Here is a 27,521-nt window from a genome sequence, read left to right on the forward strand (position 1 = left end):
GCGTCTCATTTGCATAAGGTCCCTATAAATAAGGGGGGTGGTCGCCATTATATTTACGTTGTTTCTGTACTTTAGAGCAAGCAACAAAGTTCAATATGCCTGAGCCAGCGAAATCTGCTCCAGCGCCTAAGAAAGGGTCTAAGAAAGCTGTTACTAAGACTCAGAAGAAAGGTGATAAGAAGCGCAGAAAGACAAGGAAAGAAAGTTATTCTATCTACGTGTATAAAGTGTTGAAGCAAGTTCATCCAGACACTGGTATTTCTTCTAAAGCTATGGGCATCATGAACTCGTTTGTGAACGATATTTTCGAGCGTATCGCAGGGGAGGCGTCTCGTCTGGCCCATTATAACAAGCGCTCCACCATCACTTCCCGAGAGATTCAGACCGCTGTAAGATTGCTGCTTCCGGGCGAGTTAGCTAAACACGCAGTGTCTGAGGGCACTAAGGCTGTTACCAAGTATACCAGCTCTAAGTAGATTCTCTCAGAGAACAGAAAACCCAAAGGCTCTTTTAAGAGCCACCCACGTTTTCAATAACAGAGCTCAAAACACTTGTTTTCGTTGTCCAGGGTAAGTGTGATTGTTCCTTTAGAGAAAATACATGTTTTAAAAATCTAAATTAAATCTTAAATGTTATAGAAAATGTACACTAAATATTTAAATTGCAAAGAAGTCTAAAATGTTTATTTTGATCAAAGGTTCTCGCCTCAACTTTTCAACGTACATGCTTGGAAGCATTCGAATAAAATATGAATATATGAGTTTGCATGCTTAATATTCAAAGCATCTTGTTAGGTTTTTACTTATACAAATCCCTGGTTGAGTTCATGTATGCATCTTGGTTTTCGGGAAAGTAAAACAGTTACAGGACAGTATTACTATAAAATACAATTATTTTTATTAAATCGTTAAGAAACTATGTCGCTTATTTTGTGAGTGTGGAGAGGAGAAAGGTTGTAGGTAACACCAAAGTGTACTGAGTCCTGAACCCGCCGATCTGGATTCCACCACGTGAGGGTCACACTGTCCCCATTACCTGGCCCACTTACTCATACTCATGATTGTGTATAACCCACTATATGAGCGATGTACCCTCATTGCTCCCCTACTATATCCTGAACCCACCCACCGTGCACCCGCATTGGGGACATTACAGACTGTATGTATTATATGCTGAACCATAACCAAATACCAGCACCCCCCCATACTCTGTATGTTGCCCCCGATAGCTAATGACTGACACCTCAAACTCTTTGTATCATCTTTATTTAAATATTTTCTAATAAACTTTTAAATCTGTAAAATGGTATGGAATTCCCCTTCCAAACTTTCCGCATATGCGGTATGATTTTCCTTTTTCGCTGTCGCAATTTGGTGAGGGGTGATGTAAGGAGGATGGAGGCATTCAGAATCACATATCACAAATCTGTCGCTTTCAAGCGTGAGCGAGGGTTTTAAAGAGAAAAATCAGCCGGCATTAAACTAGGGTTTTATTAAATGACTATGAGAGCGTAAACCAGGCATGTGGGCTAGAGGGAGCGCGTGTTCTGTGGAATCAGATGATAGAGGGCGCGGGCGCCAGAGGCGGGATAGGCACTACCAGAGGGCGGAAAGAAGGCGGGAAGGGTCAATTTTTTCACACCCGGAAGAGCGCGGGCTTTTCAAATATTTTTTAAATTGTCCAATGCCGTTTGCCTTTTTCCGCCAGCCAATCAGGAGGGAGACTTTGGTTATATATTCCGGGATTTGGTACAGCGCGTCTTGTTTGCCTTTGTCTGAAAGGAGTTTTTCGTAGTTAGTGAGAATGGCGAGGACAAAGCAAACAGCTCGCAAATCTACTGGGGGTAAAGCTCCCCGTAAGCAGTTGGCTACTAAAGCTGCTCGTAAAAGTGCTCCTGCGACGGGAGGAGTGAAGAAGCCCCATCGTTACCGCCCCGGCACTGTGGCTCTGCGAGAGATTCGCCGCTACCAGAAATCTACTGAGCTGCTCATTCGCAAGCTGCCCTTCCAGCGCCTGGTGCGTGAAATCGCCCAGGATTTCAAGACTGATTTGCGTTTTCAGAGCTCGGCTGTTATGGCCCTGCAGGAGGCCAGCGAAGCCTATTTGGTGGGGCTCTTTGAGGACACCAACCTGTGCGCTATTCACGCCAAGAGAGTCACCATCATGCCCAAGGACATTCAGTTAGCCCGGCGTATCCGCGGGGAGAGAGCTTAAAATTCCTAATGGCAGGTGTTCATGCAATCAACTAAAAAAACCCAAAGGCTCTTTTAAGAGCCACCACGTTTACACTGAAAGGAGCTGTATTTTTGCTTTAATATTTAAACGGATTATACAAAAAAATAAGAATAAAAAAGATGGCGGTCTCCCAAGGAGTAGACAATTTAGTTGCATGTTTCGTTTACAGACAGAAGTGGCTAGTACTAAACGACCTTTTTTATTAATAAATGTTTAATTTGGTTTAAGTTGTGCCAGAAAGATTTAACATTTTTTGACATGATATAAGAAACAATCAGTTAAAGCTTGTAGGTTACTTTGGCCACTCACATTTTCAGTGGAATAATTGTTGGTAAGTGAAATAATCATAAATAACCTAACACTCAGCATTTTTTTTTTACTTTCCACATTTCAGTTAGCTAATTCAGCCCCACAAAGCCAAGAGTTAGAAGCACAAAATGACTGAACTAATGACTTGCTGCTTGCAGTATCTATCCCTCTTCACACCTCTTGAAATCATGATTAATTTTCAAAGCATGAATTTTTCACTTTCCCCGGTTCCCATACGTACGCTGACCCGCAATGAATAAAATATTATCTTTCAACCAGAGCAAAAATGACCGTTATATCTTAGAACCCACCTTAAAAATGTTAATATCTTTAGGTTACTGGTTTTCTACCTAACCAAAATATAATTAATGTGAGCTGACACTCTTTTCCAGCTCTTTATTTCTTTCGAATTTGGCACTGACAAAAAGTGGCTACATTTTGTTTTTAGGACCATATGTGCATATTTTATAAGGAATACATCCCTGGCCGTGTTCTCATGAAAAGTATATGAATTGTAAAATGTAACGAGTATTTCATATTCTATTAAAACCAAACAAAAACATGGGTTATTTTTTATCTGAAACCACGGTGTGTGAATGAGACACTAGCAAAATCTAAATCTTTTGCCCAATATTGTAGTTATTGGTAGCTTTTTCATATTAGGTGGTTCCCTCTACGTTTCAGTATACTCTGTGGCTTTTACAAAACAGTATACGTTTAAAATAGAGAATCAGCTCTTCTGGTGCATGTTTGTGTGATTCCGGAAAGAGCACTTGTGTTGCAAATATGTTATTCATAATGTAGATTTAACCACCGAATGCGTATAAAATGTCCTCCTGCCCTTTCAGAGCACAGACCAAATCCATGTCTTTTGCTGGGCGAGTTCAGCTTCAGTGTAGGTCCAGGAAAACTATAGCGGATCTCTTCCTAGATAAGTCACGAGATATGCTTCATGCCCCCACGGTGAGCCAGGATGTTATCCCTCAGCCTGCACTGTGCTGTGGTGCTTTGCAGGGTCTTTTCCCAAACGCTTTACCTACGACCACCAGACGTGAAAATACAAAATAATCATGGTGGCGCTTCATGATGCTACCCGTAAACCCTGAAATCTGACCCGAGGTAAAGATGGTAATTTTTGGCGCAATTGCCTCCCCCGCTTCCGTTCTATATGCAACTGAGCTGAGATTTCCCAAGGCATGCAATCAACTCAAAAATAGATTTCAGAGAAATCAATGTCCCATTTAGGAGTTCGAAAATCAATATCAAGTCCAGCGTCATAATTTCAGTGGAAACTCACATATGCCTTTAGACTTGGGGGTTGCGTTAAATATATTACTCATACAAGAACTGTTTTCAAGATGCATTTTCTGTTACACCCACCATACCCCTCCCCCACTTCCGGTTGGTCATCTAAGAACACAATTTTACAAAGTGGTGACTTGAAATTCCCAGCATATGTTCGTGCTTCCTCTAGTAGAGCAATTAGGTATAATCTGTAAAATATACTTTTAAAAAAATGATGCCTGTCTTGTTCGTGTTGCTAGCTGAGATTATGACCCACCCTAGTTTTAGCAAAGGACTTGTCTGCACATAATCTGTGCTCAAATCGATTGAGAAGTGCCGTGGAAGATTTCTTGGAGTAAATGTAAATATATATATACACGCACAAAAGGAGGATCAATTTCTACTAGCGTAACGATCTTTGGTGACCTTTCTTCACACTAGCTATTGCTACTTTTTTTTGTTGTTTTAATGCACCTTTGTTTCAGAAATTAGAATTCTGCAGCAAAATCTGACCAATCAGATTTCCTGACACACCATCTTCCTTTCATTGCATTCTGTGTTTTCCCGTCGCCATTTCTAAAATTTAATCAGAGCGGGCTAATCTGAAAAATAAAAATAAAATAATCCAAATCAAAAGTGCTTGATTGGTGTCCCATTCTCTTGACAGTTTTTCCTGTCACTTCTGAATATATGAATGACGTGTTCCCCCTCGCTCTTACCTCTCCCCCCACGTCGCTGTTGAGTATCTGCTGGTGTAGGAGGTTTGGTTGTTTTCGTCTGAGTGAGAGTCTTGTAAATGACACATTCACAGTGGGAAAATATATCTAGACAAACGTTAGCAGGCGTTTGGGGCACTGTCACACTTCAGGGATTAACTGAAATGTACAGGATGAATCACTACCATCTAGTTACAGCGTAAGAGAGCCTTGTCTGTGCTTAACAGCTGAAAATCCTCCCAACTCTGCTAGCTCAATGGGCAGATGGCAGCATAAGCATTGCACTCCCTGGCTCTGTGTTGAATCCGGCTCTTTTCCTCTGCAGGCTAGCAATTAGCACAGCCAACCTTGTTAAATATCAGTACCCAATCCCTTTTCTTCTGGGCACCCACAATGTACACCAATCTGCTGTCTCTATGTACCCCAGCTCAACACTCTCCCTTCAGTTCAAAACACTCTTTAATACAAGGCACTTGGACATGTCCATAGTAAAGCTAAATATAAGTTTATTTAATTCAGTTTAAGAAAATGATGCAAAATAGATGTAAATAAAATGATTGAAAACACCAGGCTACAGCTAAAAGAAAAATATTAAATACAATCTGGAAACTATGCTTATTAAATTCATGTCCAGTGTAATAAGATATTTCTCATGTAATGGTCAATCCCTTCAATGCTTGTCCAGTCTGGAGAGCTGGGATCCACTTTTCAGTAGACACTTCTGATAGCAGAGTGCCATATACATGATGGATAAGATCTTGCACCATTTCTTCTTCTCCTATATAGTCCCGGACTATAGCTATTACAATGAGATGTATCTCATGGCAACACATTTTGGGACTCCTGGCAGAGGTCCAGAATACAATACAGGACCTTCTATTTGACCATATGGAGCTATTTGCTGACAAGATGGACTCAAGACTGCACTCATGAGCAACCCTCAGGGAATTCATACACCAGCACCCCAGAGAAAGTCCTTCAAGCCCCAGTCTCCCATGCTTCTATTCAGGGCCTCCTAGCAGGACTGTAATTGATGGGGGGGGTCCTCCACAGTCTTTCTCTGGAGTTCAGGAACCAGATTGTGCCTTCATCCCTTCCAGGGTTGGTTGGTGAAGATATACAGACTCAACCAGGACTCTCTGGACAGATTGGTTACCCTCCCACCCCTGATTCTTAAGTCCCTCAGCTGGTGGCTACAACCTCAGATGGTCTGTGTGGGAGTGCCCTTTGCCAAGCCTCAGCCCTCACTGTTGCTGGTCACAGACACATCAGAGGAGGAGGATACAGATATGACAGACTCTCACTGGGTGATGCTGCTCATGACATTAAGTAGAGCTACTGATGCCCCTTATGTAGATTAGCACTTCTGGAACAGGGGACATATGCACAAACTGATCTGATCTACAGCAGGTCCAGAACTTTTGCATGAAGAAAGCAACTTTATCAGCAGCTCATCCAGAACCTCCAGCATTAAGGAATATCAGGCCTGGTCTACACTACGCGTTTAAATCGATTTAAAGAGCGTTAAATCGATTTAACGCTGTACCCATCCACACTACAATGCCCTTTATATCGCTATAAAGGGCTCTTTAAATCAATTTCTGTACTCCTCCCCGACGAGAGAAGTAGCGCTAAATTCGATATTAACATATTGGATTACAGTTAGTGTGGACGGAAATCGACGGTATTGGCCTCCGGGCGGTATTCCACGTGCACCCTACGCTCTGGTGCATTGACTCGGGATGCAGCGGAGGTAAACGGAACAGCCCTGCGCTTTGGATTATTTTCCTGTTTGCCAGCGTGTTGTCTCTGATCAGCGGGTGGCGATTGGCGTCTTCCATCAAAGAGCTCTGCTGACCATACGGAGTACTGGATTGATCTGCTGTGGGAAGACATCTTGTTCTATCAGGGCTCCTTAGAACGCTTGCCAGCTTTTGAACAAAATTCAGGCTAACGGCTGGTGCAGCTAGGAGCAGAGACTCAAAACTGCCGCTCATGTTATGGAGGGTGGTTATGGGCTCCGCTATCCACAGTCCACCCAGCAGTCTCTGAATAGTCTTTTGCATTCTTGGCTGAGTTCCAATTGTCTTTAGGTTCCACCCCAGTGTCTGGCGTGGTTCACGTGAATTAGTCCTCTGTTTCTTCCTTCCCACACGTTGAAAGAGGGAATAAGAAATATTTCTTGCTTTATTTCATGTCAATTGTGTATGAAGCTTGTGTAGCGTGACGCTGCAGCGTGAGTAGGTCGTATCACTCTCTCCCCCTCTCCCTCCCTGTGGTAGATTACGTTGCAGTGTTGTAACTGATTTTTTCCTCATGAATTATCTACATTGTTACATGAGGGTACTTTCTAGTTCTCCGTGATGGCAGACCAGTTATATACTTATCATAGCTGGGGGTTCAGTCCTCCCTTTCTGTGTAAGAAGATTTCTGTATGTGACTGCTAGCAGCAGCATGCTGTGTCCTCTTCTCACAGCTTTAGTCCTGCCTGGACTTCATGTTCCGGGAGGCTGCCTTTTTTTATGTTCTATCAGTGTTTTTTTTCTGCTTCTTTTTACTTTGACACTAATGGGCGGGCACTGTCGGTGCAGGAGGTTGGGGGCAAGGGACGCCAGTGGTGGGGTTGTTGCAGGGGACCTGTGTACTGACAGGAGGCTGTGCTCTTGATCACGGGTCTCTATCACTTGCTTTTTAGGCAGGTATGCTTTTTTTTGACATAGGGAAGTCATTGACTTCGGGAGTCATCCAATTTGCTTTTGCGTTGTTGCCCTGGTTGATTTGCCAAGGACTTGATAGTGCGACGTACAGGATGGGAGGACTCTCTTCTTGCCGTTTCTTGGCGTGCGGCACGACAATGTCCTCTTTGCCTATCATGGCAAAAAGTGTATGTGCTGTTGTTAGGCGTGGGTTCACTCTTCTGTCCCGGTCAGTACACTACGGTGCAGAAATAAAACGCTTGATGGGCTCATGGTTGCTGCTATGGGTCTCGGGATCCAGGGACGCCTGAACGCGATCTGTCTATGATTGGTTTTCCAGGAGGGAATGTGATATTTCAGAACAACGCGCATTACCAGATTCAGGGGGGGGAATTGTTGGGGCTATGGGATGTCTCGGGATGAGTCCCATGCACGTTCAGAATCGAGTTAGCTTGGGCATGGCACGCGCATTTACTGTGCTGCTGTGGCCGCATGATCGATTTATTATCGTTTTATTTACCCAATTTGCTTATTTGTATTATCTGTAGTGTAGATTGGCTATTTCTCTTTTCACTAATCAGTGTTTCTTATTCCTGCATTCTTTATTACTTCATGACACAAATGGGCAGGACACTGCCACGGTAGCCCAGGAAGGTTGGGGGAGAAGGGAAGCAACGGGTGGGGTTGTTGCAGGGGCACCCCCTGTGAATACTGACACGGAGCAGCTGTGCTCTCTGATACACTGGTCCTCTAATACACTTGCCCCTTATTCTAGGCAGGACTGACTCTATTTTTAGAAACCATAAGGGAGGCATTGACTCGGGGAGTCAATCCCAATTTTGCTTTTGCGTTGTGCCCCTGGCTGATTTCAGCCAAGGGCACTCATGATAGTAGCAGACAGTACAGAGAAGGAGAGAGAACCATCATTTCATTGCCAGTTTACTCTGGCAGTAGACGGCACAGAACAACTAGTAACCATCTCTGCTATCATGCAAAAGCAAGTGAATGCTGCTGTGTAGCGCTGGAGTATCACCTCTCTGTCCACGGCATCCAGTACACATACGGTGCCAGAAAAAAAAAACGCTGAATGGGCTCCATGGTTGCCATGCTATGGCGTCTGCCAGGGCAATCCAGGGAAAAACAGCCTGAAAGGATTGTCAGCTGATGTTTTCCCAAAGGAAGGAATGACTGATGACATTTACCCAGAACCACCCGCGACAATAATGATTCAACCCAGAATTCCAAGGGGCGGGGGAGAATGTGGGAACTATGGGATAGCTACGGAAGAGCTACCCACAATGCAACGCTTCAGAAATCGACGTTAGCCTTGGAGCATGGACGCACAACGCAGAATTACTGTGCCTAGTGTGGCCGCATGAAATCGAATTTATATCATCAGTTTTATAAAACCAATTTTAGCTAATTTGATATTATCCTGTAGTGTAGACATGGCCTCAGGATTGGAAGAGACATCAGGAGGTCACCTAGTCCAACTCCCTGCTTGAAGTAGGACCAATCCCTAGGCAGATTTTTGCCCCAAATGGCCCCCTCAAGGACTGAACTCATAACAGTGGGTTTAGCAGGCCAATGCTCAAACCACTGAGCTAGCCTTCCCCCCATATGCCTGAGGGTGGCCATACTGGCCCAGTAGCACGTGCTGTAACCATCTGGAAGCTGGCTACCCAAACTGCTACAGGTCCATTGCCAACCAGCTTGGTGTTGGAAAGTTACCTCTGAGTATAATGGTGGTGGAGGTTTCTGAGGTGATAAGGTGGGTGGTTTACCACAAAGTGATGGATGTAAAATATATTCTTGAAGTAGCTGCTGGCTTTGAGAGTATGGGGTTTCCAGACTGAGTTGAGGACACTTATGGGACTTGTGTGCCAATAGTTTGTCCTCCTTAAGGAGCACATGAGTGCGTAAACAGCAAAGGATGCTATTCTTTTTTATGCAGGCCCTTGTGGACCACAGAGATCAATTTATGACCAACATCAGCTGCATTGGAAAAGTTCATGATTCCTGCGTTTTCCACCACTTGGTAGTCTACATGCAAGGACAGGCTGAGACACCATTTCCACCAAATGACATTGTCATAAATAGAGTTACTGTTTCACTTGGGGCTCTTTTGTATCCCCTTTTGCCTTGGCTTGAGAAACTGTGTTCTGATCTGAGATGCCCTGGAAAAATAAGGTTGAATTACATTTTCAGAGGCTGTAGAATGGTGGTCAAATGTGTATTTGATCGAGTGAAGTCCTGCTGGTGCTTTCTACAGATCAGTTTGAATTCCATCATCTTGCTGGTCAGCTTGAAGGGGGAGGGATAGCTCAGTGGTTTGAGCATTAGCCAGCTAAACCAAGGGATATAAGTTCAGTCCTTGAGGGGGCCATTTAGGGATCTGGGGTAAACATTTGTCTGGGGATTGGTCCTGCTTTGAGAAAGGGGTTGGACTCAGTGACCTCCTGAGGTCCCTTCTAGCCCTGATATTCTATGATTCTAACACTGTCAGCATTAGTGTGGCTTGCTATGCGCTTTCCAATCTTTTTGAAGCCAGAGGGGTCATTTCCCCCAAATGGACCTATTACAGTGATGGACTGCTGATCCGATACACTCAGCGGAAAGGTCAGCCTACCACACCTGGATGCACCTCAGAAACAAAAATTAGGGATGCTCTGTGCTCCCACATTTGCCATGTATTGACCTTATGGATGATATGTCCACTTATTAAATGGGAGCGGGAGGTTAGGGGCAGAGAACTATGGATTTAGATAGCTATATTGAGAAATAAATGGTGTTTGCATACAGCTTGTCCCTTGCCATGTTTTGATCATTATTATTCAAAACACTTATTATATGATGTGAAGCAGTGAAGATATTACAATTTCTTAATAAAATAAAACTCTGTATTTTTGAATGTTTATTAGAAAAGTATAATATTAGACCATTGCCAGAAAGGCCAACTGTCATTAGCACATCAAAACACCAGTACCTTTAACAAAACCATGAACAAAGTGTGAACAAGCACAAGTAGTGAGACAATTTCCAAGAAAGAAACCCTCTATTGTGGTGTATCCCTCTGTCTTTCCCCTAGTTATTCTTTCCCTTTGTTACATATTTGTTATGCAGTGGTCACTGCATGTAGGTGGTAGAGGCTTCACAGGGTTGAGGTGGGAAGGGGTTCAGCATGGTGGACTGCAGGGGATATATTTGGCCTGTTCACCCATTCATAAGGCTCATTTGCATGGCCCACCAAGCCATGGAATTGTCCAAACTGGTTCTTGTCTGTTGCACATTGTACCATGGAGGGGACTCAGGCTGTGGGGCCGGCACTGGAGGAGCCTGTAGACTGCAGTCTTGTAGTCATTAGTGAAAGCAGCTGCTCGAACAGTTCTTTCTGCTGTGATCTACCTTCCTCCCTTAATTGCTATTCTTCTTCCAGGAACTGCAAGGCAAGTGTCTGCTCCCACACTGAAATCCTGTCCTCAAGCTTTGCATCTAGCCTGAGCCTTTCCACTTCCCTCTCTCTGGACAGAGCCAACCTGCTTGCTGGCTCTGTCCAGAATGTCAACCAGAAGTTCATCTGAAAAACACTTCCTTTTGGAAGGGACCATGACAGTGTCAAGAGGACCCATGCTTTTACTGGAATGTGGTCTGTTAGAAAGGGTTCCTGTCTGCATCCTGTATCACTTGCCATACCGGTATTGCCCTGGCCTCTTCCTTTGTCATTCAGTGTTGAACGCATTCTACAACAATATGCATTACCTCACCTTTTGGGGGCGAAGCCAGACCTTTTGGCACCTGCTCCCCTATTTGGTGTAAACATTGCTTGTGCCAATCAGAGGCGAACACACACAGGTTTTGGGGTCTGTCCACTATGACACTTCTGTGATGTCATAGTGAGTACTTTAGGGGTTGCCCTGCCATGTGCAGGCAGGGAGAGGAGAAAACGTGTCCCGTGTATCCCGTGTATGCCGTGTATGCCGTAACCGAGCCTGATCACCTCGAAGCCTCTCTCTCAGCTCACGTGTTTCAAATAGAGCTTCTACGTTTGCCGGTCGTGATGTGTTGGTTTGTATTTGTAAGTATCAGTTATTACTAAATGCTGCATTTTGTTTGTAAATATTGTTAGTAGATATTTTAGGCATTGTGTGTTTTAGGTTTTGTTAACTCTATTAGCTAATCATAAGCTGCTCTCTTACCCCTTGTAACTATCCCCAATAAAATTTTAAATTGATTGATTTTAGTTGTGTGTGTGTGTGTCTGCAGTCTGCCTCGTGACCCATACTCTCCTTGCATCTCTTACCTATATAGTCTGTTGCCACGTGCAGCCTGGTAAATAACAGGCCTGCATTTCCTTTCGCCCCTGCGAATACGTGGCAATCTACATGGTCAAGATGTCCAATCTCTTGAGGTCAGAGGGACTGGAATTGGACAAGATGTTACCCAAAATTGGGCCAGCTAGTAAGCTTAGGGAGGACTAATGACCCACCAGAGTTTGGCAGAAAGCAGCATGTTTATTATACTGATAGCTAAGCTCAAAGGAAGATGTGAGGGTGGCGGGTTTTCACACTCGCATACTCACACTCTCAGGACAGGCACAGCACTGGAGATGTCAGGATCCTTCAAGGTAAAGTGTCCCACAGTGCAGCAATGGACAGTGCGATGAAGATAAGTCTTCCCGAGGCACAATGGAATTCAATGCGGCGAACCACTGGCCAGGTGGTCTGGGCGAAGGGCCTTCATGGGAGGTACAAGCTTGTGAGTGCACTCCTGAGCACATGGCCCCTTCTCCTTTTAAGGACCTGCTCCTCATGGCCTGTGACTAGAGATGACTTGGCTGTGTCTGGTTGGTCACACTCCACCTCGGACAGTGTCCATGCATTGGGTGTGTGAGCACTGCCTAATAAGAGTCCCAGACACCTTGTCTACCTGGGAGCTAGGGTGACCAGATGTCCTGATTTTATAGGGACGGTCCCAATTTTGGGATCTTTTTCTTATATAGGCTCCTATTACCCCGCAGCCCCCTTCCCGATTTTTCACACTTTCTGTCTGGTCACCTTACTGGGAGCTCTTCTGATCTTCAAGCTGTTCAAGCAGACCATTCATCCCACAAGCATTCCTGGAGGGAGCGGGAGGGGGAAAGCCACTTCACGGGTATTCAGAGAGGGAGAGGAGACAAAAGTGGGGGGGAATGTGTAACAGACCTTTAGAGCATACAGGTTATACATAGCATACAGATTACTGGTGCTCCTACAACACTCCACTCCTTCATCTATGATCATTACAGTCGTTGTTGTCATTGTAGGGCACAGGTGATCTGTTACAAACAAACCAAACAATTATAACCAGGTGAATAAAACTAAAACCACTACAATTGACTAAACACCAGCTATAACATAAATACAAATGCAAACAATCATAATCATAATAATTGGGAATACAATAAAACCATCACCATTACAATAACTGGGTACATTGACAAACAAAACGAGGCCCAAGTTTGATGCTGCAATAGCCATTAAACAATAAAAGTCAACCCTAACTCTTAAGTACACACAACAAATAAGATTTGTAAGAGTACCACAGTTGTTGTGCAAGGTTAAACTGATTTGGAAGATACATAGTAACAGAGAACTTGGTGAAATTGCTGATACTTAAACTAACATTTAGTTGTACAGGTTATGGGGGCCCATGAGCTACCCTTCAGGGCTTGGGGAAGTAGAATCAGGGTGCATAGAGGAAAGTGGAATTAATGATACAAGAAAATGTAACTAACAATACAAATGTATGAATAACAAAACTCAACAACAAAACGATTATTAGAGAACCTAACAAAAAATAAACCTGATGCATTGGGAACCAAAGTCTTTTGGACAGAGGTGGATGTGATTGATAATTTGGTTGGAAATGGGGAAAGTAAAGAGAGGAAAAGGCATTTACCCTGTTTAGTGTAGTATCCCCCCTCTCTCTGGACCCAATTCTAGCACAGGACACCCACCAGAGACAGATACAGAACATGGACCACAGAACACTAAATACAGACTTTGTCGCGACATATAACTATAATATTTCTGTAACGCTTCAGCTGGTACCAGCTCTCCTTATGTTCTGGTTTGGAAGCTGAAAGATAGAAGCTTAGAAACAAATTAGCACAGTGATCTCACTGTGGCAAATCCTACTCGCTTGAGTTGTCCGAGGTGTACCCATTGTCCCTCCGGGAATTATCTATGCCACCCAAGGTTTTGCTAACTCTATTGCTCGCAGGAGTCAACTCGGTCTCTGACACAGTGTGTCTGGTACTTGGGGCTGCCCCGTCCCCTGCGCGTGCAGGCCTATAGTTTTGGCCCACCTTCCCGGCTGCCTCAGCACAGTATCTGGGGTCTGGCTATCCGGGGTCTGGATCCGGTGGATCTGGATCATACCAGATATCCCCGTTCCAATCATCATATGTTCCTGCACTCCCCTGGGCTTTCACTCCCAATGGTGGTGACCTGGCCTGAATAAGCCCCCTGACCCTGTTCTTCTGGGAGGACCCCTCCAGGACTAGAACCTTCAGGCAGGTAACTGCCTGGCTCAGAGCTGCATTCTCTCCTTCCGCAGTCAGAACCTGCATCTTCCAGATATCCCGTTCCTTCTTCAACTCATAAATTGTACTCCCAGGTGGAACTGCCCTTGGCGTCCAGGGGTCTGTCCCTTTCTTTTGGAGCCATTTTAACAACACCCCAGAGAGCGGCGCCGCTCCCCAAGGCAGAGGGGGTGTCTTCTCGGTCAGGCTGCTTCACCTTTTCCTTCCCCTTGCCGCATGGTGGCATACTTAGCAGCAGCATCCTTTTCTCCCAACAGTGAGTTGCTAGCCTACCACTTTTTCATGCAGGCTTGAGCTAGACCCGCTCAAGAGACTACTGGGAGGCACCAGGGGACCCCTACTCTTGGGTCAAATCCTCCACTAAGCTGCCTGCATTCTCCACCAGTAATGTTACCTGAAATTGGGCCAGCTTATAAGCTTAGGGAGGACTATTGACCCACCCTCAGAGTTTGGCAGAAATCAGCATGTTTATTATACTGATAGCTAAGCTCAAAAGAAGGGGAGGAGTCACACTCACACTTGTATACTCATGCTCCCAGGACAGGCACAGCACTGGAGATGTCAGGATCCTTCAGGGTAAGTATCCCACAGCACAGCAATGGACAGTGTGATGAAGGTAAGTTTTCCAATGGCACGATGGAATGCAATGCGGCAAACCACTGGCCAGGGGGTCTGGGCGAAGGGCTTTCACGGGAAGTACATGTGAGTGCATTCCTGAGCACATGGCCCCTTCCCCTTTTAAGGACCTGTCCCTCATGGCCTGCGACTAGAGATGACTTGTCCGTGTCTGGTTGGTCACACTCCACCTCGGACAGTTTCCATGCAGCGTCCATGCATTGGGTTTGTGAGTTTTTACTAATTAAGAGTCCCAGACACCAGAGTCGTAAATAGATATCTTTGTGCCTGGGGAAAGAATATAAAATTGCACCCTTTCCCAGGGCCGGCACTTCGGTGGCAATTCGGCGGTGGGTCCTTCAGTTCCTCTCAGAGGGAAGGGCCTGCTACCAAATTGCTTCTGAAGAATGAATGAAGTGGCGGTGGTAGAGCTGCCGCCGAAGCACCACCAATCGCGGCTTTGTTTTCTTCTTTTTTTTTTTTTCACTTCCGCCGCTTTCTGCGCCCCTTGGCTTTGTGCGCCCAAGGCAAGTGCCTCACTCGCCTTGCCCTTGTTACGGCTCTGCCAGATACCATGTCTACCTGGGAGCTTTTCTGATCTTCCAGCTGTTCAAGTAGCCCATTCATCCCACAAGCATTCTAAGAGGAAGGGGAAGGAGAAAAGCCACTTCACAGGTATTCAGAGAAGGAGAGAAGACAAAAGGATGGAACTGTAACAGACCTTTTGAGCATACAGGTTATACAGATCAGTGGTGCTCCCACAACACAAGACACTGAAGGTTAATACCTCAAGTGTCTCAGTGCCTGAGCACAGAACAATTCCTTTTGGTATTTCAAGGCATTAAAAAAAAATGCTTCTTTGAGAAACTTCAATATATGGTTAGAGGGACTCTTCAGACCACAGAATCTCCCTGGACACAGCCAGGTTAATTGCAGTGAAAGAGGCAGACAGAAAATGGTAAGTCAAAAATCAAAACCACTTTTTCCTAAAAATTGCAAGCTAGTTTGGGCTTTGGGGGAGGGTGGTTGCCATGGTGTTCTGCATAAACCTCCTCTATCAATTCCAGCATTCCACATTTTGAGGTTCCCAAGTAGCAAAGAGAGGTTTTATTCCAAACTGCTGGTGGAAAGCCAGCCGTGTACGCCACTGAAGTACTCAGACTTCTGGTGAGCAAACTGCACATATATGAGTGGAGTAGGCTGGTCAGCAACTCTTACCCCGACCACAGCCCGGTGATGGTAAAAGCCATGCAGGCAGCTGTGGGGAGCCGTGGCACAGACTCTCCATTTGGCCTGGGCAAAGGACCGGGGGGCAGGGACACTGGCTGGAGGCTACTCTCAGAAGCCCCGCCCAGGGTAACTGGAGGTCCGCTGCAGCTCCCCACAGCTGCCCATGTGCTTCTTATCATGGCCAGGCTGTGGCTCCGAGCCCCTTCCCCTTGGCTGGAGCTGGGTCAGGGTAAGAGCCACCATGCGGGCAGCTGTGGGGAGCCGGCACGGAGTCATGGATCCTTCATCTTCACCTGCCCTGGGCCAGGTGGAGGACCCAGGAGGCGGGGACATGGGCAGGGGGCTGCTTTTGCCCACTCTCCCACTCCAGGTGTGGGGGTATGTGTGTGTGCAGTGTTCCTTGTGGCTCCACAACTGCCCGGGCCTCCCGTCTGGGCTCCACCAGCTGCTGATCTGACCAGGGGGTGGGACCTCGGGGGGAAGAGAAGGGAAGGGGTCAGGGCCACCCTGGCAAAAAGTGGATGGGCCAGGCCTATCTGTTTTCAAAAAGTGGGATGGCCTCGGCCCCCTGGAACTCCCTGCTCCAGTGCCACTGGGGCGGAGGCTCTGGGGGGTGGAAGGAACTGATTGATGGGGTCCACTGAACAGCTGATTAGCGGTTGGCTGGTGGGTGCTGAGCACACACTATTATTTTTCCGTGGGTACTTCAACCCCAGAGCACTCAAGGAGTTGGCACCTATGGAGCCTGAAGAGCTCTTCACTGTTGTCATGAACCTTGCAAATGCAGGAAGCACAATCCTTCAGTACTTGCAGGGCCAGAGCAAGAACTTCAATAAGGGGTACATGATGATTTCTTTTGGGACAGATTGCTATGAGACATAATGAAAACCATTTCAAGGTTGTTGGTGGCATTCATGTAGCAGCTGCAGATTGCTGAGTACCGCTTCTGGGCCTGAGAAATGAGCACTAATGGCTAGGATCACATCATAATGCACAGTTAGAATGACAAGTAGTGGCTGTAGAACTTGCAGATCTGAAAGGCCATATTCCTGGATCAGTCTGCCAAGCTCACCACAGCCCTCCAGTGCAGGAAAACCAGAATGAGAGATGTACTGTTAGTGGAGATACGAATTGTCATGGATGGAGGGTGAAGTTTCCCTGGGGGAGGCTCCCTCCCTGTCTCCCACCTCTTCTGCCCACAGCCCCGCCCACACTCTACCCTCTCTCCACTGCAGACCTGCCCCGCTCTGCCTCAGACCCATCCCTGCTAGGTCCCCTTCTCATTTGACCCCCCCACCCCACTACCGCTTGCCACATCCCTTCTCCTCCTCAACTACCCACAGGGAGGCGTGAGGAGGGACACCTGGCCTATTATACCTGTGGCCCATGCGAATGGTGAGCACACTCTGGAAGCTTGAACTGCAGGATTGCTACTGATCAGTGGGAAATCATTTTGGAGTTGCAAAATTCACAGAGGGAGTGGTTGTCACATGAGCATGTAAAATAAGGTTGCTAGGTGTCTGGTTTTAGACCAGAATATCCAGTTGAAAAGGGACCTCAGTGGCTCCAGTCAGCACCATTGACTAGGCCATTAAAAGTCCAGTTGATGCGGGGCTGGAAACATGTCCCTTGGCTCCTAGGAAAAGGAACTGCCATGGGAGCTCCAGGAACTGCCCCTACCCTGCTTTGGCCAGGAACTGCAGCCAATGGGAGCTGCAGGAGCAGCAGCTGTGAGCAGAGGCAGTATGCAGAACTGCCTGGCTGCGCCTCTGCCTAAGAGCCAAGGATAATGTCACTGCCTCTGGGGAGCTGCCTGAGGTAAGCACTGCCTGGAGACTGCCTTCTGCACGCCCTCCCATGCCCCAACCCCCTGCCCCAGCCCTGAGCCCCCTCCTGCACCCAAACTCCCTTCCAGAGCCCTCAGCCTGAACCCCCTCCCATGCTCCAACCCCCAGTCCTGAGCCCCCTCCCGTACCCAAACTCTCTCCTAAAGCCTGCACCTTGAACACCCTTCTGTGCCCCAGTTCCCTGCCCTAGCCCAGATCCCCCTCCTGCATGCTGAACCACTCATTTCTGTCTCCACTCTAGATCCATAACCCTCCCCCCTCAGGCCAGAGACTGTACCTCAACCCCCTGCCTTATCCCGGAGCCCCCTCTCATATGCCAAACCCCTCTGCCCCACCCCCCAGATTGAAGGCCCCTCCTGTACCCCAAACCCCTTATCCCTGGCCCCATCCCTGCACTCCCAGCCAACGCCCTCACCCCTCCCGCATCTCAACCCCTTGGTCCAGCCTGGTGAAAATATGTGAGTGAGGGTATGGCTACACTTGCACTTCAAAGCGCTGCCGTGGCAGCACTTTGACGTTTCGAGTGTGGTCGCAGCGCCAGCGCTGGGAGCGAGCTCTCCCAGCACTGCATGTACTCCACATCCTCTACGGGTGTAGCTTGCAGAGCTGGGAGCTGCACTCCCAGCGCTGCGGCACTGTTTACACTGAGGCTTTACAGAGCTGTATCTTGCAGCGCTAAAGGGGGTGGTTTTTTTCACACCCCTGAGCGCGAAAGTTGCAGCGCTGTAAAGCGCCAGTGTAGCCATGGCCTGTGTGAGACTGGGAGAGAGCAAGCAACAGATGGAGGGGGGATGGAATGAGTGAGAGTGGAACCTTGGAGAAGGGGTGAGGCAGTGGGTGGGGCTCATAAAAGGGTGAGAAAGGGGTGGGGCAAGGGTGTTCAGATTTGTGATGGGGTGATCCTGTTGGGATCCGGGAAGTGAGTGGGCGGAAAGGACCTCCCCCAGCGTAAGAGGAGGATTCACAAGGTCTAGGATCTCAATTAAGTACGAAGGACAACTAAAGATATAACAGGAATGGGAGTGAAGTCACAGTGCTAAGCGAAGGGAACCTGATGGGACATCGAGCAGAGAACCCCAGACAGCACCCACTGCTCCTCGAAAGTGTCAAGGGAGCCAATGGACGCCGCCCAGAGGAACTCCGCCCGGATGCGTGAACAGACGGAGGAACGGAAATAGGCCCTACAGTCGCAGGAAACCCCGTCGGCCAACATCCTCTCCCTGGTTTTGTAGATGGCCATGTTGGCCAGTGCTAGGAGGAGTTTGACAAGGAGATCCCACGACTTGGTGGGGCCATGGATAGGGAGTGCACAGGTAAGAAGGTGAGGGGAAAAGTGTAGCCAAAAATGTAACAGGATATCTAAGAGGAGCCAGAATAGGGACTATAACGAGGTGCACCAGGGTCTCCTTCATGCTGCAAAAGGGGCAGGTGTCTGGGACATGGATGAACCACGCCAAGAACATGCCCATGCTCACGGCTCTGTGAAGGAGCCACCAACTAATATCGCCGGAGGGCTGTGGAACTAGGGTGGAATATAGGCTGGCCCACCTGGGTTCCTCACTCTCCAGCGGTGGTAGGAGGTCTCACCACTTCATGTTGAGGCAGGACGTGAAGGGTGTGGAGCACAAGCGTGTACAGCTGTCTCCTTGGCGTGGTCCAGATGTACAGCACACACATCCCTATTATGGCAGCAACCCATCTCGCCACAGAGTACAGCAATAAAAAGGGATCCATTTTATGGTTATGCAAATGTTGGTGAATCATTGGGGATATTTCATTGACATCAGTGTGAGTTGGTCAGGGAAGATGCATGATGCTCAGATCTGCAGGAAAGCAGGACAATTCAAAAAGCTAAACGCTGAAACATTCTTTCCTGACAGGCAGATTATCACTGGTAATATTGCTCTGCCAGTAGCGATCCTGGAGGCCTCAGCATACCCCTTGCTCCCCTGCCTCATGAAGCCATATACCGGGCATCTCACCAGCACCAAGGAAAGATTCAGCTACCAGTTCAGCAGATGCAGAATGACAGGCGAACATGCTTTCGGAAGTCTGAAAGAATGCTGGCAGTGTTTACACAGCAGAGTAGAATGCAGTGAGAAAAATATCAATGATTATAACTGCCTGTTGTGTCCTTCATGATATCTATGAGGCAGAGGGGGAAGGGTTGCCTCCAGAGCGGAGGTGAAGAGGCTGTCTGCTGTCTTGGAACAGCCAGACACAAGGGCCATTACAAGAGCTCAACACGGAGCTATGCCTATGCAGATGAGGGAGACCTTGAAAGAGCACTTTAATGGTCAGCCACATTAATGTGCTATTGCAGAGTGCACTTAAGCTGGCCCTGAGGTTTTGGGGACCGTTAGGAACTGTATAGTGCTTGGTGTTCATTTATGAATATTACACGGTCTTTTAATGAACCTATAGATTCTAGGATGCTTGCTGTACATTAATAATTATTATGCTGCATGTTGCACTGAACCTGTGTGTTCTGTGGTCCTGTAAGATTATACGTAATAGGTGCATGGAGTAGTGCTAAGCATTCTGCAGCATATGAAGTGATGTAATAAAGTTGAATTTATTAAAACAAACAAATAAATAAATAAATAAATGTATTTCATACCAAAAACAATGCAAAGATAAAGTGCAATTAAAAACAAAACAATACAATACCAACTTCTACAATAAATTAACGGAATAGAACTTTAAAATTGAAAGATGGAAACATTCCTGTCTATTTCAGTCCATTTTGGCTGCACAGACATCAGCTGTGGGTTTCACAAGTCAGTGTTTGTGAAGCTGCGATTGTTCTGTCTGTCCCTTAGCATAGGGTGGTATGAGTAGGGACGCAGCCCATGATGCCATGTGGAATGTTGAGGGGTATTGGGACCTGCTAAACTGGCGCATTCCAGTCAGGGTCAGCTCCAGGCAGCAGCTAAGGAAGCAGGTGCTTGGGGAGGCCAATACCAAAGGGCAGCACTCCAGCTGCTACTGGGGCGGCACATCCTGGTCTTCTGTGGAAATTTGGCAGTGGGTCCCGCAGCCCCTTTCGGAATGAAGGATCTGCCACTGAATTGCAGCCGAAGAGCGAAGCAGCACTGCCGTGGCTTTTTTTTTTTTTTCTGCTTGGAGCGGCAGGAAACCTGGGTCTGGCCCTGACTCCAACAACTGCAGAGGGTAGCAAGGCTGTGGTTGTTGGGTCTGTAGGTCAACAAGAATCTGCAGCATTTGTGTTCGCTATCTGAGAAGTTCCATTATGTCCTGACTACTCCACTCAACTTGAGGCAGAGGCCTAGAGGATGATGGGAACTGAGGACTGCCCAACACGGGTCTAGTCTCTGCTCCAGATTTACTCCAGTACTGTGGCTGAAAAGGACTCTCCTTAGCCTTTTTGGCACGCCCCATGGATGGGGAGCAGTGCTGACTAGTAGATGGTGCCTGGGGGTCGCTATGCACCAACATAGCAGTGCCCGGTGCCAACTTGGAGCGGCATGCTGGAGTCGGGGTCAACGCTGAATAGTCTGGAGCCTAATGACTCTCTCTCTCTCTTGGTCCAACGACTTGCAAATCTTACAGCGATTGCTGAGATGAGTTTCACCCAAACAGTGTAAACAGTCCATGTGCGGATCTCTCACTGGCATCGGGATACTACAAGTGTCATACGACTTAAAACCCGGGGTGCAGGACATGCCCCGGCCTGGGCACACTAGCTAAACTAAACCAAAACTAATCAACTACTAACTACAGGTCACATACACTGAACAAACAAGAGTTCTGAGGACAAGCTACAAAAGCTGGAGCAAAGCAGTTGCAAAGCACCTTCACTGGTGGCAAGAAGGAACTGAAGGTGGGGGGAGCACGGAGTGCCTCTTATACTGTGCCATGGAGGCCCCACTCCAGGGGTCACTAGGGGCATTCCCCTATGGGTACTTCTAGGGGAAAAACTTCTGACATCCGTGCATGTGGTGAGCACACATACCTACTGTGGAATACACATGAGCAATCACTTGAAAAAGAACCACCACTTGGCATAGGGGGATTCATCCACTACTAGATACTACATTTGCTGTCTTCACTCCTCCAATTCATGCAAGCAGCTTATGTGATCTCCTTAAGAAATCTTTCTAATGATGTCAAGCACCTGCTGACACATATGTCTCATGCCATGGCTTTTCATTCTCTTGCCGGGTGATAGTTGCATTAATGCACATTCAATACAAGGCATTGCTTTGAGTTAAATCCTTGTCTTGCCACATGTTGCAACGAGGGCCTTAGACAGATATCTGGAACATGGGCAGCTGGGACTGGTTTACTTTCATGAGTTGCTGGTTTCACATTATTTCTGCCCAAGATCCCCAGATGTGATAGACAGGGTGTAAGGAGGCGCCCTGGCTCCCTGCCGCACCTGAGGGGAAGGAGCCAGAGCCGGCGCCTCAGTGGGCGGAGCCACTGAGGCCTGTCCCAGCCCCTGGAAGTCAAGGGGCGGGACAGGAAGTATAAAAGCCCGGCCCCAGAGCTCAGTTGGAGGCCGGCCGCCGAAGAGGACAGACGCTGAGGCCCGAGCTCCCGCTGGTCCCAGCCTGCCCCGTGCGCACTATCCGGAGGAGCGCTGGCTGGACCTGCCTCGGGGTCCTCCAGATACCGGGCCCGTGGCAGGTCTGGCCAGCGTTCCTCCGGATAGTGCACATGGGGCAGGCTGGGACCAGCGGGAGCTCGGGTCTCAGCGTCTGTTCTCTTCGGCGGCTGGCCTCCAACTGAGCTCAGGGGCCAGGCTTTTATACTTCCTGTCCCGCCCCTTGACTTCCGGGGGGCGGGGACAGGCCTCAGTGGCTCTGCTCACTGAGGCGCCGGCTCTGGCTCCTCCCCCTCAGGTGCAGCAGGGAGCCAGGGCGCCTCCTTACACAGGGTCTCCTACAATACACTGTGAAACCATTCATAGAGTGTCACAGTTTAATACATTATTTTATGTCATTATTTCCTGGTTTTCAGACGGTAAGTATATACATTGACCTGAACTCTGTAAGGGTACCAGGAAATGCTGGGCAATTTAAATTGTGCTAACAAAGTTTTGTGGTCTAAATTAAGAATATTACAATAGCTGCATTGGACAAAAGCAGGGTGGATAAAAATTGAGGTTTTTTTTTAAATGCAATATTTGTTTTAATTTAAATCAGATTTTTTTTATTTTGTTATTTAAATTATAGTAAAGTTTTCTTTTTAAAAGTAAACCTGTTTAAAATGAGCAAAAACAAGGAGAAAAGGGATGAACTCTACTAATTGCACAAGTTTGAGAGGCAGCCTAAGTAACTTAGGAGACTATGCGTATGTCTACACTACAAAATTAGCTCATATTTATAGAAGTTGATTTTTTAGAAATCGATTTTATACAGTCGATTGTGTGCGTCCCCATTTAAGATCATTAAAACCACTAACTTGGCCGAGAGCGTCCACAGTACCGAGGCTACTGTCGACTTCCAGAGCGTTGCACTGTGGTAGCTATCCCATAATACCCGCAGTTTCTGCTGCCCATTCGAATTCTGGGTTGAGATCTCAATGCCTGGTGGGTTAAAAACATTGTCATGAATGGTTCCGGATACATGCCGTCAGTGCCCCTCCCCCCCTCGCATGACAGCAACAGCAAACAATCATTTCTCGCCTTTTTTCCTGGGTTACCCGTGCAGCTGCCATATGACAGCAAGCATGGAGCCCGCTCAGCTCACTGTCACCATACGTCTGGGTGCTGGCAGACGTGGGACTGCATTGCTACACAGCAGCAGCTCATTGCCTTTTGGCAGCTGATGGTGCATTACGATTGGTAGCCATCGTCGTTGTCTCCTGGGTGCTCTTTCAGCCGACCTCGGTGAGGTCTGTCAGGGGCGCCTGGAAGTAAATGGGAGTGACTCCAGGTCATTCTCTTTTTAAGTTTCATCTCCTGGACAGGACCGCCGCCAGCTTTTTTGGCGCCCTAAGCAGAGGAAGGTCCCGCCCCCAAAATGTCGCCCCAGACAGGGGCGGCAGACGCTCCCGCCCCTGAAATACCTCCGATGACTGAACGGCTGCTGTCCCCCAAATGTTAGTGCCCTAGGCGACTGCCTAGGTCGCCTAATAGGTTGTACCGGCCCTACTCCTGGAGATTGAGTCATGCCTGCAGTCATATTACACCATCTTCTGATGAGCAGTCAGAAGACGGTAATGGCTAGCAGTTGTACTGCACCGTCTGCTGCCAGCCTAAGAGGTATAAGAGAGATGGAGTGGATCAAAACAAGAAAGAGACCAGATTTGTTTTGTATTCATTTGTATTCATTTGCTCCCCCTCTCCCTCCATGAAATCAACAGTCAATAATCGTTTCAGTGAGGTCTGTCAGGAGCACCTTGAAAAGTTTAATGGAGATTCAGTCCTGTCTTAAATAGTGGAGAGAGGGATAGCTCAGTGGTTTGAGTATTGGCTTGCTAAACCAAGCGTTTTGAACTCAGTCCTTGAGGGGGCCATTCTGTGGGACAGTTGTTTGTGTTTCTCCGTGATGTAAACCCACCCTCTTTGTTGATTTTAATTCCCTGCAAGCCATGTCATCAGTTGCCCCTCCCTCCATTAGAGCAAAGCAGGCAATCATTTTGTGCCTTTTTTCAGTGAAGATGCCATAGCACTGCAAGCATGGAGCCCGCTCAGATCACTACAGCAATTATGAGCACTGTAAACAGCACGCATACTATCCTGCAGTATATGCAGAACTAGAACCTGCAAAAGCAAAACCAGGCGAGGAGGTGACAGCAGTACGGTGATGAGAGTGGTGAGGACATGGACACAGACTTCTCTCAAAGTACGGGCCCCAGCAATTTGGACATCATGGTGTTAATGGGGCAGGTTCATGCCGTGGAACGCCGATTCTGGGGCCGGGAAACAAGCACAGACTGGTGGGACCACATAGTGTTGCAGGTGTGAGATGATTCCCAGTGGCTGCGAACAGGGACGGCTTTAGGAAGTGCGGGGCCCAATTCGAACAGGTTTGATGGGGCCCCGGCAGGGATGACTTAAAAAAAAAAAATGTAAAAAAAACACATGGGGCTTGTACTCACCAGGCAGCACTCCTAGTCTTCGGCGGCGGGTCCTTCACTTGCTCTGGGTCTTCGGTGGCACTGAAGGACCTGCTGCTGAAGTGCTGCTGAAGACCCGGAGCAAGTGAAGGACCCACCGGCATAGACCCAGAGCGCTGCCGGGTAAGTAAAAATTAAAAAGGAGCCTCTAGCCAGGGAAGGGATTCTCAACCACTTGCCCCACCCACCAGCTGCTCTGCCACTGGATGCGGGGCCCTCTTTGGCGCGGGGCCCGATTCGGGGGAATTGGTGGAATTGGCCTAAAGCCAACCCTGGCTGTGAAACTTTTGCATGCGTTAAGGGCACTTTCATGGAACTTTGTGACTTGTTTTCCCCTGCCCTGAAGAGCTAGAATACCAAGATGAAAGCAGTCCTCACAGTTCACAAGAGAATGACGGTAGCCCTGTGGAAGCTTGCAACACCAGAAAGCTACCGGTCAGTCAGGCATCAATTTGGAGTGAGTAAATCTACTGTGGGGGCTGCTGTGATCCAAGTAGCCTAGCCAATCAAAGAGATGCTGATATCAAGAGTAGTGACTCTGGGAAATGTGCAGGTCATAGTGAATGGCTTTGCTGCAATGGGATTCCCTAAACTGTGGTGGGGCGATAGATGGAATCCATATACCTATCTTGGCACCGGAGCACCAAGGGAGCGAGTACATAAACTGAAAGGGGTACTTTTTCAATGGTGCTGCAAGCACATGTGGCTCACAAGGTGTCACGGAGTCCCCAGGTGATGCTCTGGAACTGTTCCCTACGAAGCCAGTCAGGACTCTGGCGAAGTCTCCTCTCTGTGAGCAGACGGTCTTCAGGGCAAGAAGCTCACATGGCTTCCAACTTCCTGGGTCTGACCTTGGAGCATTCAGCTTCCTCTACCCCTCCGTGTGCTTCCCACAGCGAGTCCGCCCAGGCAGGATCCTGGGGAAGCAAGAGGGTCCTGCAACCCCACTTCGCAGTCAGACAAGACTTTTAGGCACCAGTAAAATAGAGGTTTATTAGATAACAGGAACACAGACTAAAACAGAGCTTGTAGGTACAGAGAACAGGACCCTTCAGCCGGGTCCATTTTGGGAGGGCAGCTAGACAGGCAACCCCGTTTGCACTCACTCCCCGTCCCTAGCAAGCTCCAAACTGAAACTCTTTAGCCCCCTCCTCTCTGGCCTTTGTCTTTTTCCCGGGTCAGGTCACCTGATCTCTTTGTTCTTGAACATCTTTAGCTATTCCCTTGCAGGGTGGAAGGGCCCCGGCCATTAGTTGCCAGGAGACAGCGTCGGCCATTTATGCACACTGGCCTTTATCCCACTACCTAGAGACTTAAGAAATGCATATGGGAAACTGAGGCACCCCTACAGTATTTAGAGGAAACATTAAGAACAGTCCCACTTCTTCACACAAGGGACGTTTCACTAACATCAATGTGGGATGGCCAGAAAAGGTACCTGACGCTTGCATCTTCAGGAACTCTGGCCTGTTTCAAAAGCTGCAGCAAGGGACTTTCTTCCCAGACCAGAAAATAACTGTTGGGCTTGTTGAAATGCCTATAGTTATCCTTAGGGACCCAGCCTACCCCTTAATGCCATGGCTCATGAAGGTGTACACAGGCGACCTGGACAGTAGTCAGGAGCTGTTCAACTATAGGCTAAGCAAGTGCAGAATGGTGGTAGAATGTGCTTTTGGATGTTTGAAAGTGCGCTTGGCACAGTTTACTGACTCAGATAGACCTCAGTGAAACCAATATTCCCATTGTTATTACTGCTTGCTGTGTGCTCCACAACATCTGTGAGAGTAAGTGGGAGACATTTATGGTGGGTTAGGAGGTTGAGGCAAATTGCCTGGCTGCTGATTACACACAGCCAGACACCAAGGCAGTTAGCAGAGTACAGGAGGGTGCAGTGCACATCAGAGAAGCTTTGAAAACCAGTTTCATGACTGGCCAGGCTATGGTGTGAAAGTTCTGTTTGTTTCTCCTTGAGGAACCCCCCTCCCCACTTGGTTCACTCTACTTCCCTGTAAGCTAACCACCCTTCCCTCCCCCCTTTGATCACCACTTGCAGAGAAAATAAAGTCATTGTTGCTTCACATTCATGCATTCTTTATTAATCACACAAATAGGGGGATAACTGCCAAGGTAGCCCGGCAGGGGTGAGGGAGGAGGAAAGCACCGGTTCGGGTGGGGGAGGACAGAAGGACAAGGCCACACTGCACTTTAAAACTTATTGAATGCCAGCTTTCTATTGCTTGGGCAGTCCTCTGGGGTGGAGTGGTTGGTTGCTGGAGCCCCCCTCCGCGTTCTTAGGCGTCTGGATGAGGAGAGTGGTTAGTTACATAGGAGCTATGTATATATAGCAATTTTTTTCTCAGTTTAGAATGCCTGAAATAGCTTCTATTCTGATCCTAGTGCGTATATATTTCAATAGGCTTTTATTGTATTGTTACCCTTTTTGAACTAAGTAGTTAGCCAAATTTGGGATATGGTGGGTTGTTCCAGCTGTGAGGCGAGATTGATGATATAGCCATTTTCTTTGATGCAATCTTCTTTATTTACAAAATTATACATAAAGTCCTGTTTCCCCAATCACAGGAGGAAATCAAATCACAAGAGAGAGTTTCCTTACTTTTCCAAACCTGACTTTTCAGCCAGCACTCTGCTTAAACAGCTTTCTCTCTTAGCTTTGTCTCAGGGCCACATTACCAACATTTATGTCTAACAGCAACCCTAACTGCCTTTCTGGCAGCTTCTCACTCTGTGGGCTTGGCTACACTTGGAAATGTGCAGCGCTGGGAGTTACAGCTGTGGTCATACAGCTGTGTAGGAACAGTGCTGCAGTGTGGCCACACTCACAGCTACCAGCGCTGCAGTGTGGCCACATTTGCAGCAGTTGCAGCGCTGTTGGGAGTGGTGCATTGTGGGCAGCTAT

General features: G+C 47.6%; 3 protein-coding genes across 3 annotated transcripts in view; 2 read left to right on the forward strand and 1 right to left on the reverse strand.

Annotated features, from left to right (window-relative positions):
• Positions 1-27,521, reverse strand: part of LOC116834992 (histone H2A type 2-C) — a 299,566-nt gene that overhangs the window by 126,114 nt on the left and 145,931 nt on the right. The gene's annotated exons all lie outside the window — the stretch shown is intronic.
• LOC116827275 (histone H2B 8) lies at positions 62-866 on the forward strand. Its single transcript, XM_032784673.2, has one exon. It carries the CDS (start codon positions 96-98, stop codon positions 474-476), a length of 381 nt encoding a protein of 126 aa, XP_032640564.1. The 5' UTR covers positions 62-95; the 3' UTR covers positions 477-866.
• On the forward strand, positions 1,770-2,812 carry LOC142047054 (histone H3). The gene has a single exon (XM_075067518.1). The coding sequence runs from the start codon at positions 1,804-1,806 to the stop codon at positions 2,212-2,214; it is 411 nt and encodes a 136-aa protein (XP_074923619.1). The 5' UTR covers positions 1,770-1,803; the 3' UTR covers positions 2,215-2,812.

Source organism: Chelonoidis abingdonii, chromosome 1 (genome assembly GCF_003597395.2).
Source record: "Chelonoidis abingdonii isolate Lonesome George chromosome 1, CheloAbing_2.0, whole genome shotgun sequence".
Classification (NCBI taxonomy): Eukaryota; Metazoa; Chordata; order Testudines; family Testudinidae; genus Chelonoidis; species Chelonoidis abingdonii.

Bases quoted from the DNA above. Each gene is read 5' to 3' on its own strand.
- LOC116827275 (XM_032784673.2), top strand. From the start codon at position 96: ATGCCTGAGCCAGCGAAATCTGCTCCAGCGCCTAAGAAAGGGTCTAAG.
- LOC142047054 (XM_075067518.1), top strand. From the start codon at position 1,804: ATGGCGAGGACAAAGCAAACAGCTCGCAAATCTACTGGGGGTAAAGCT.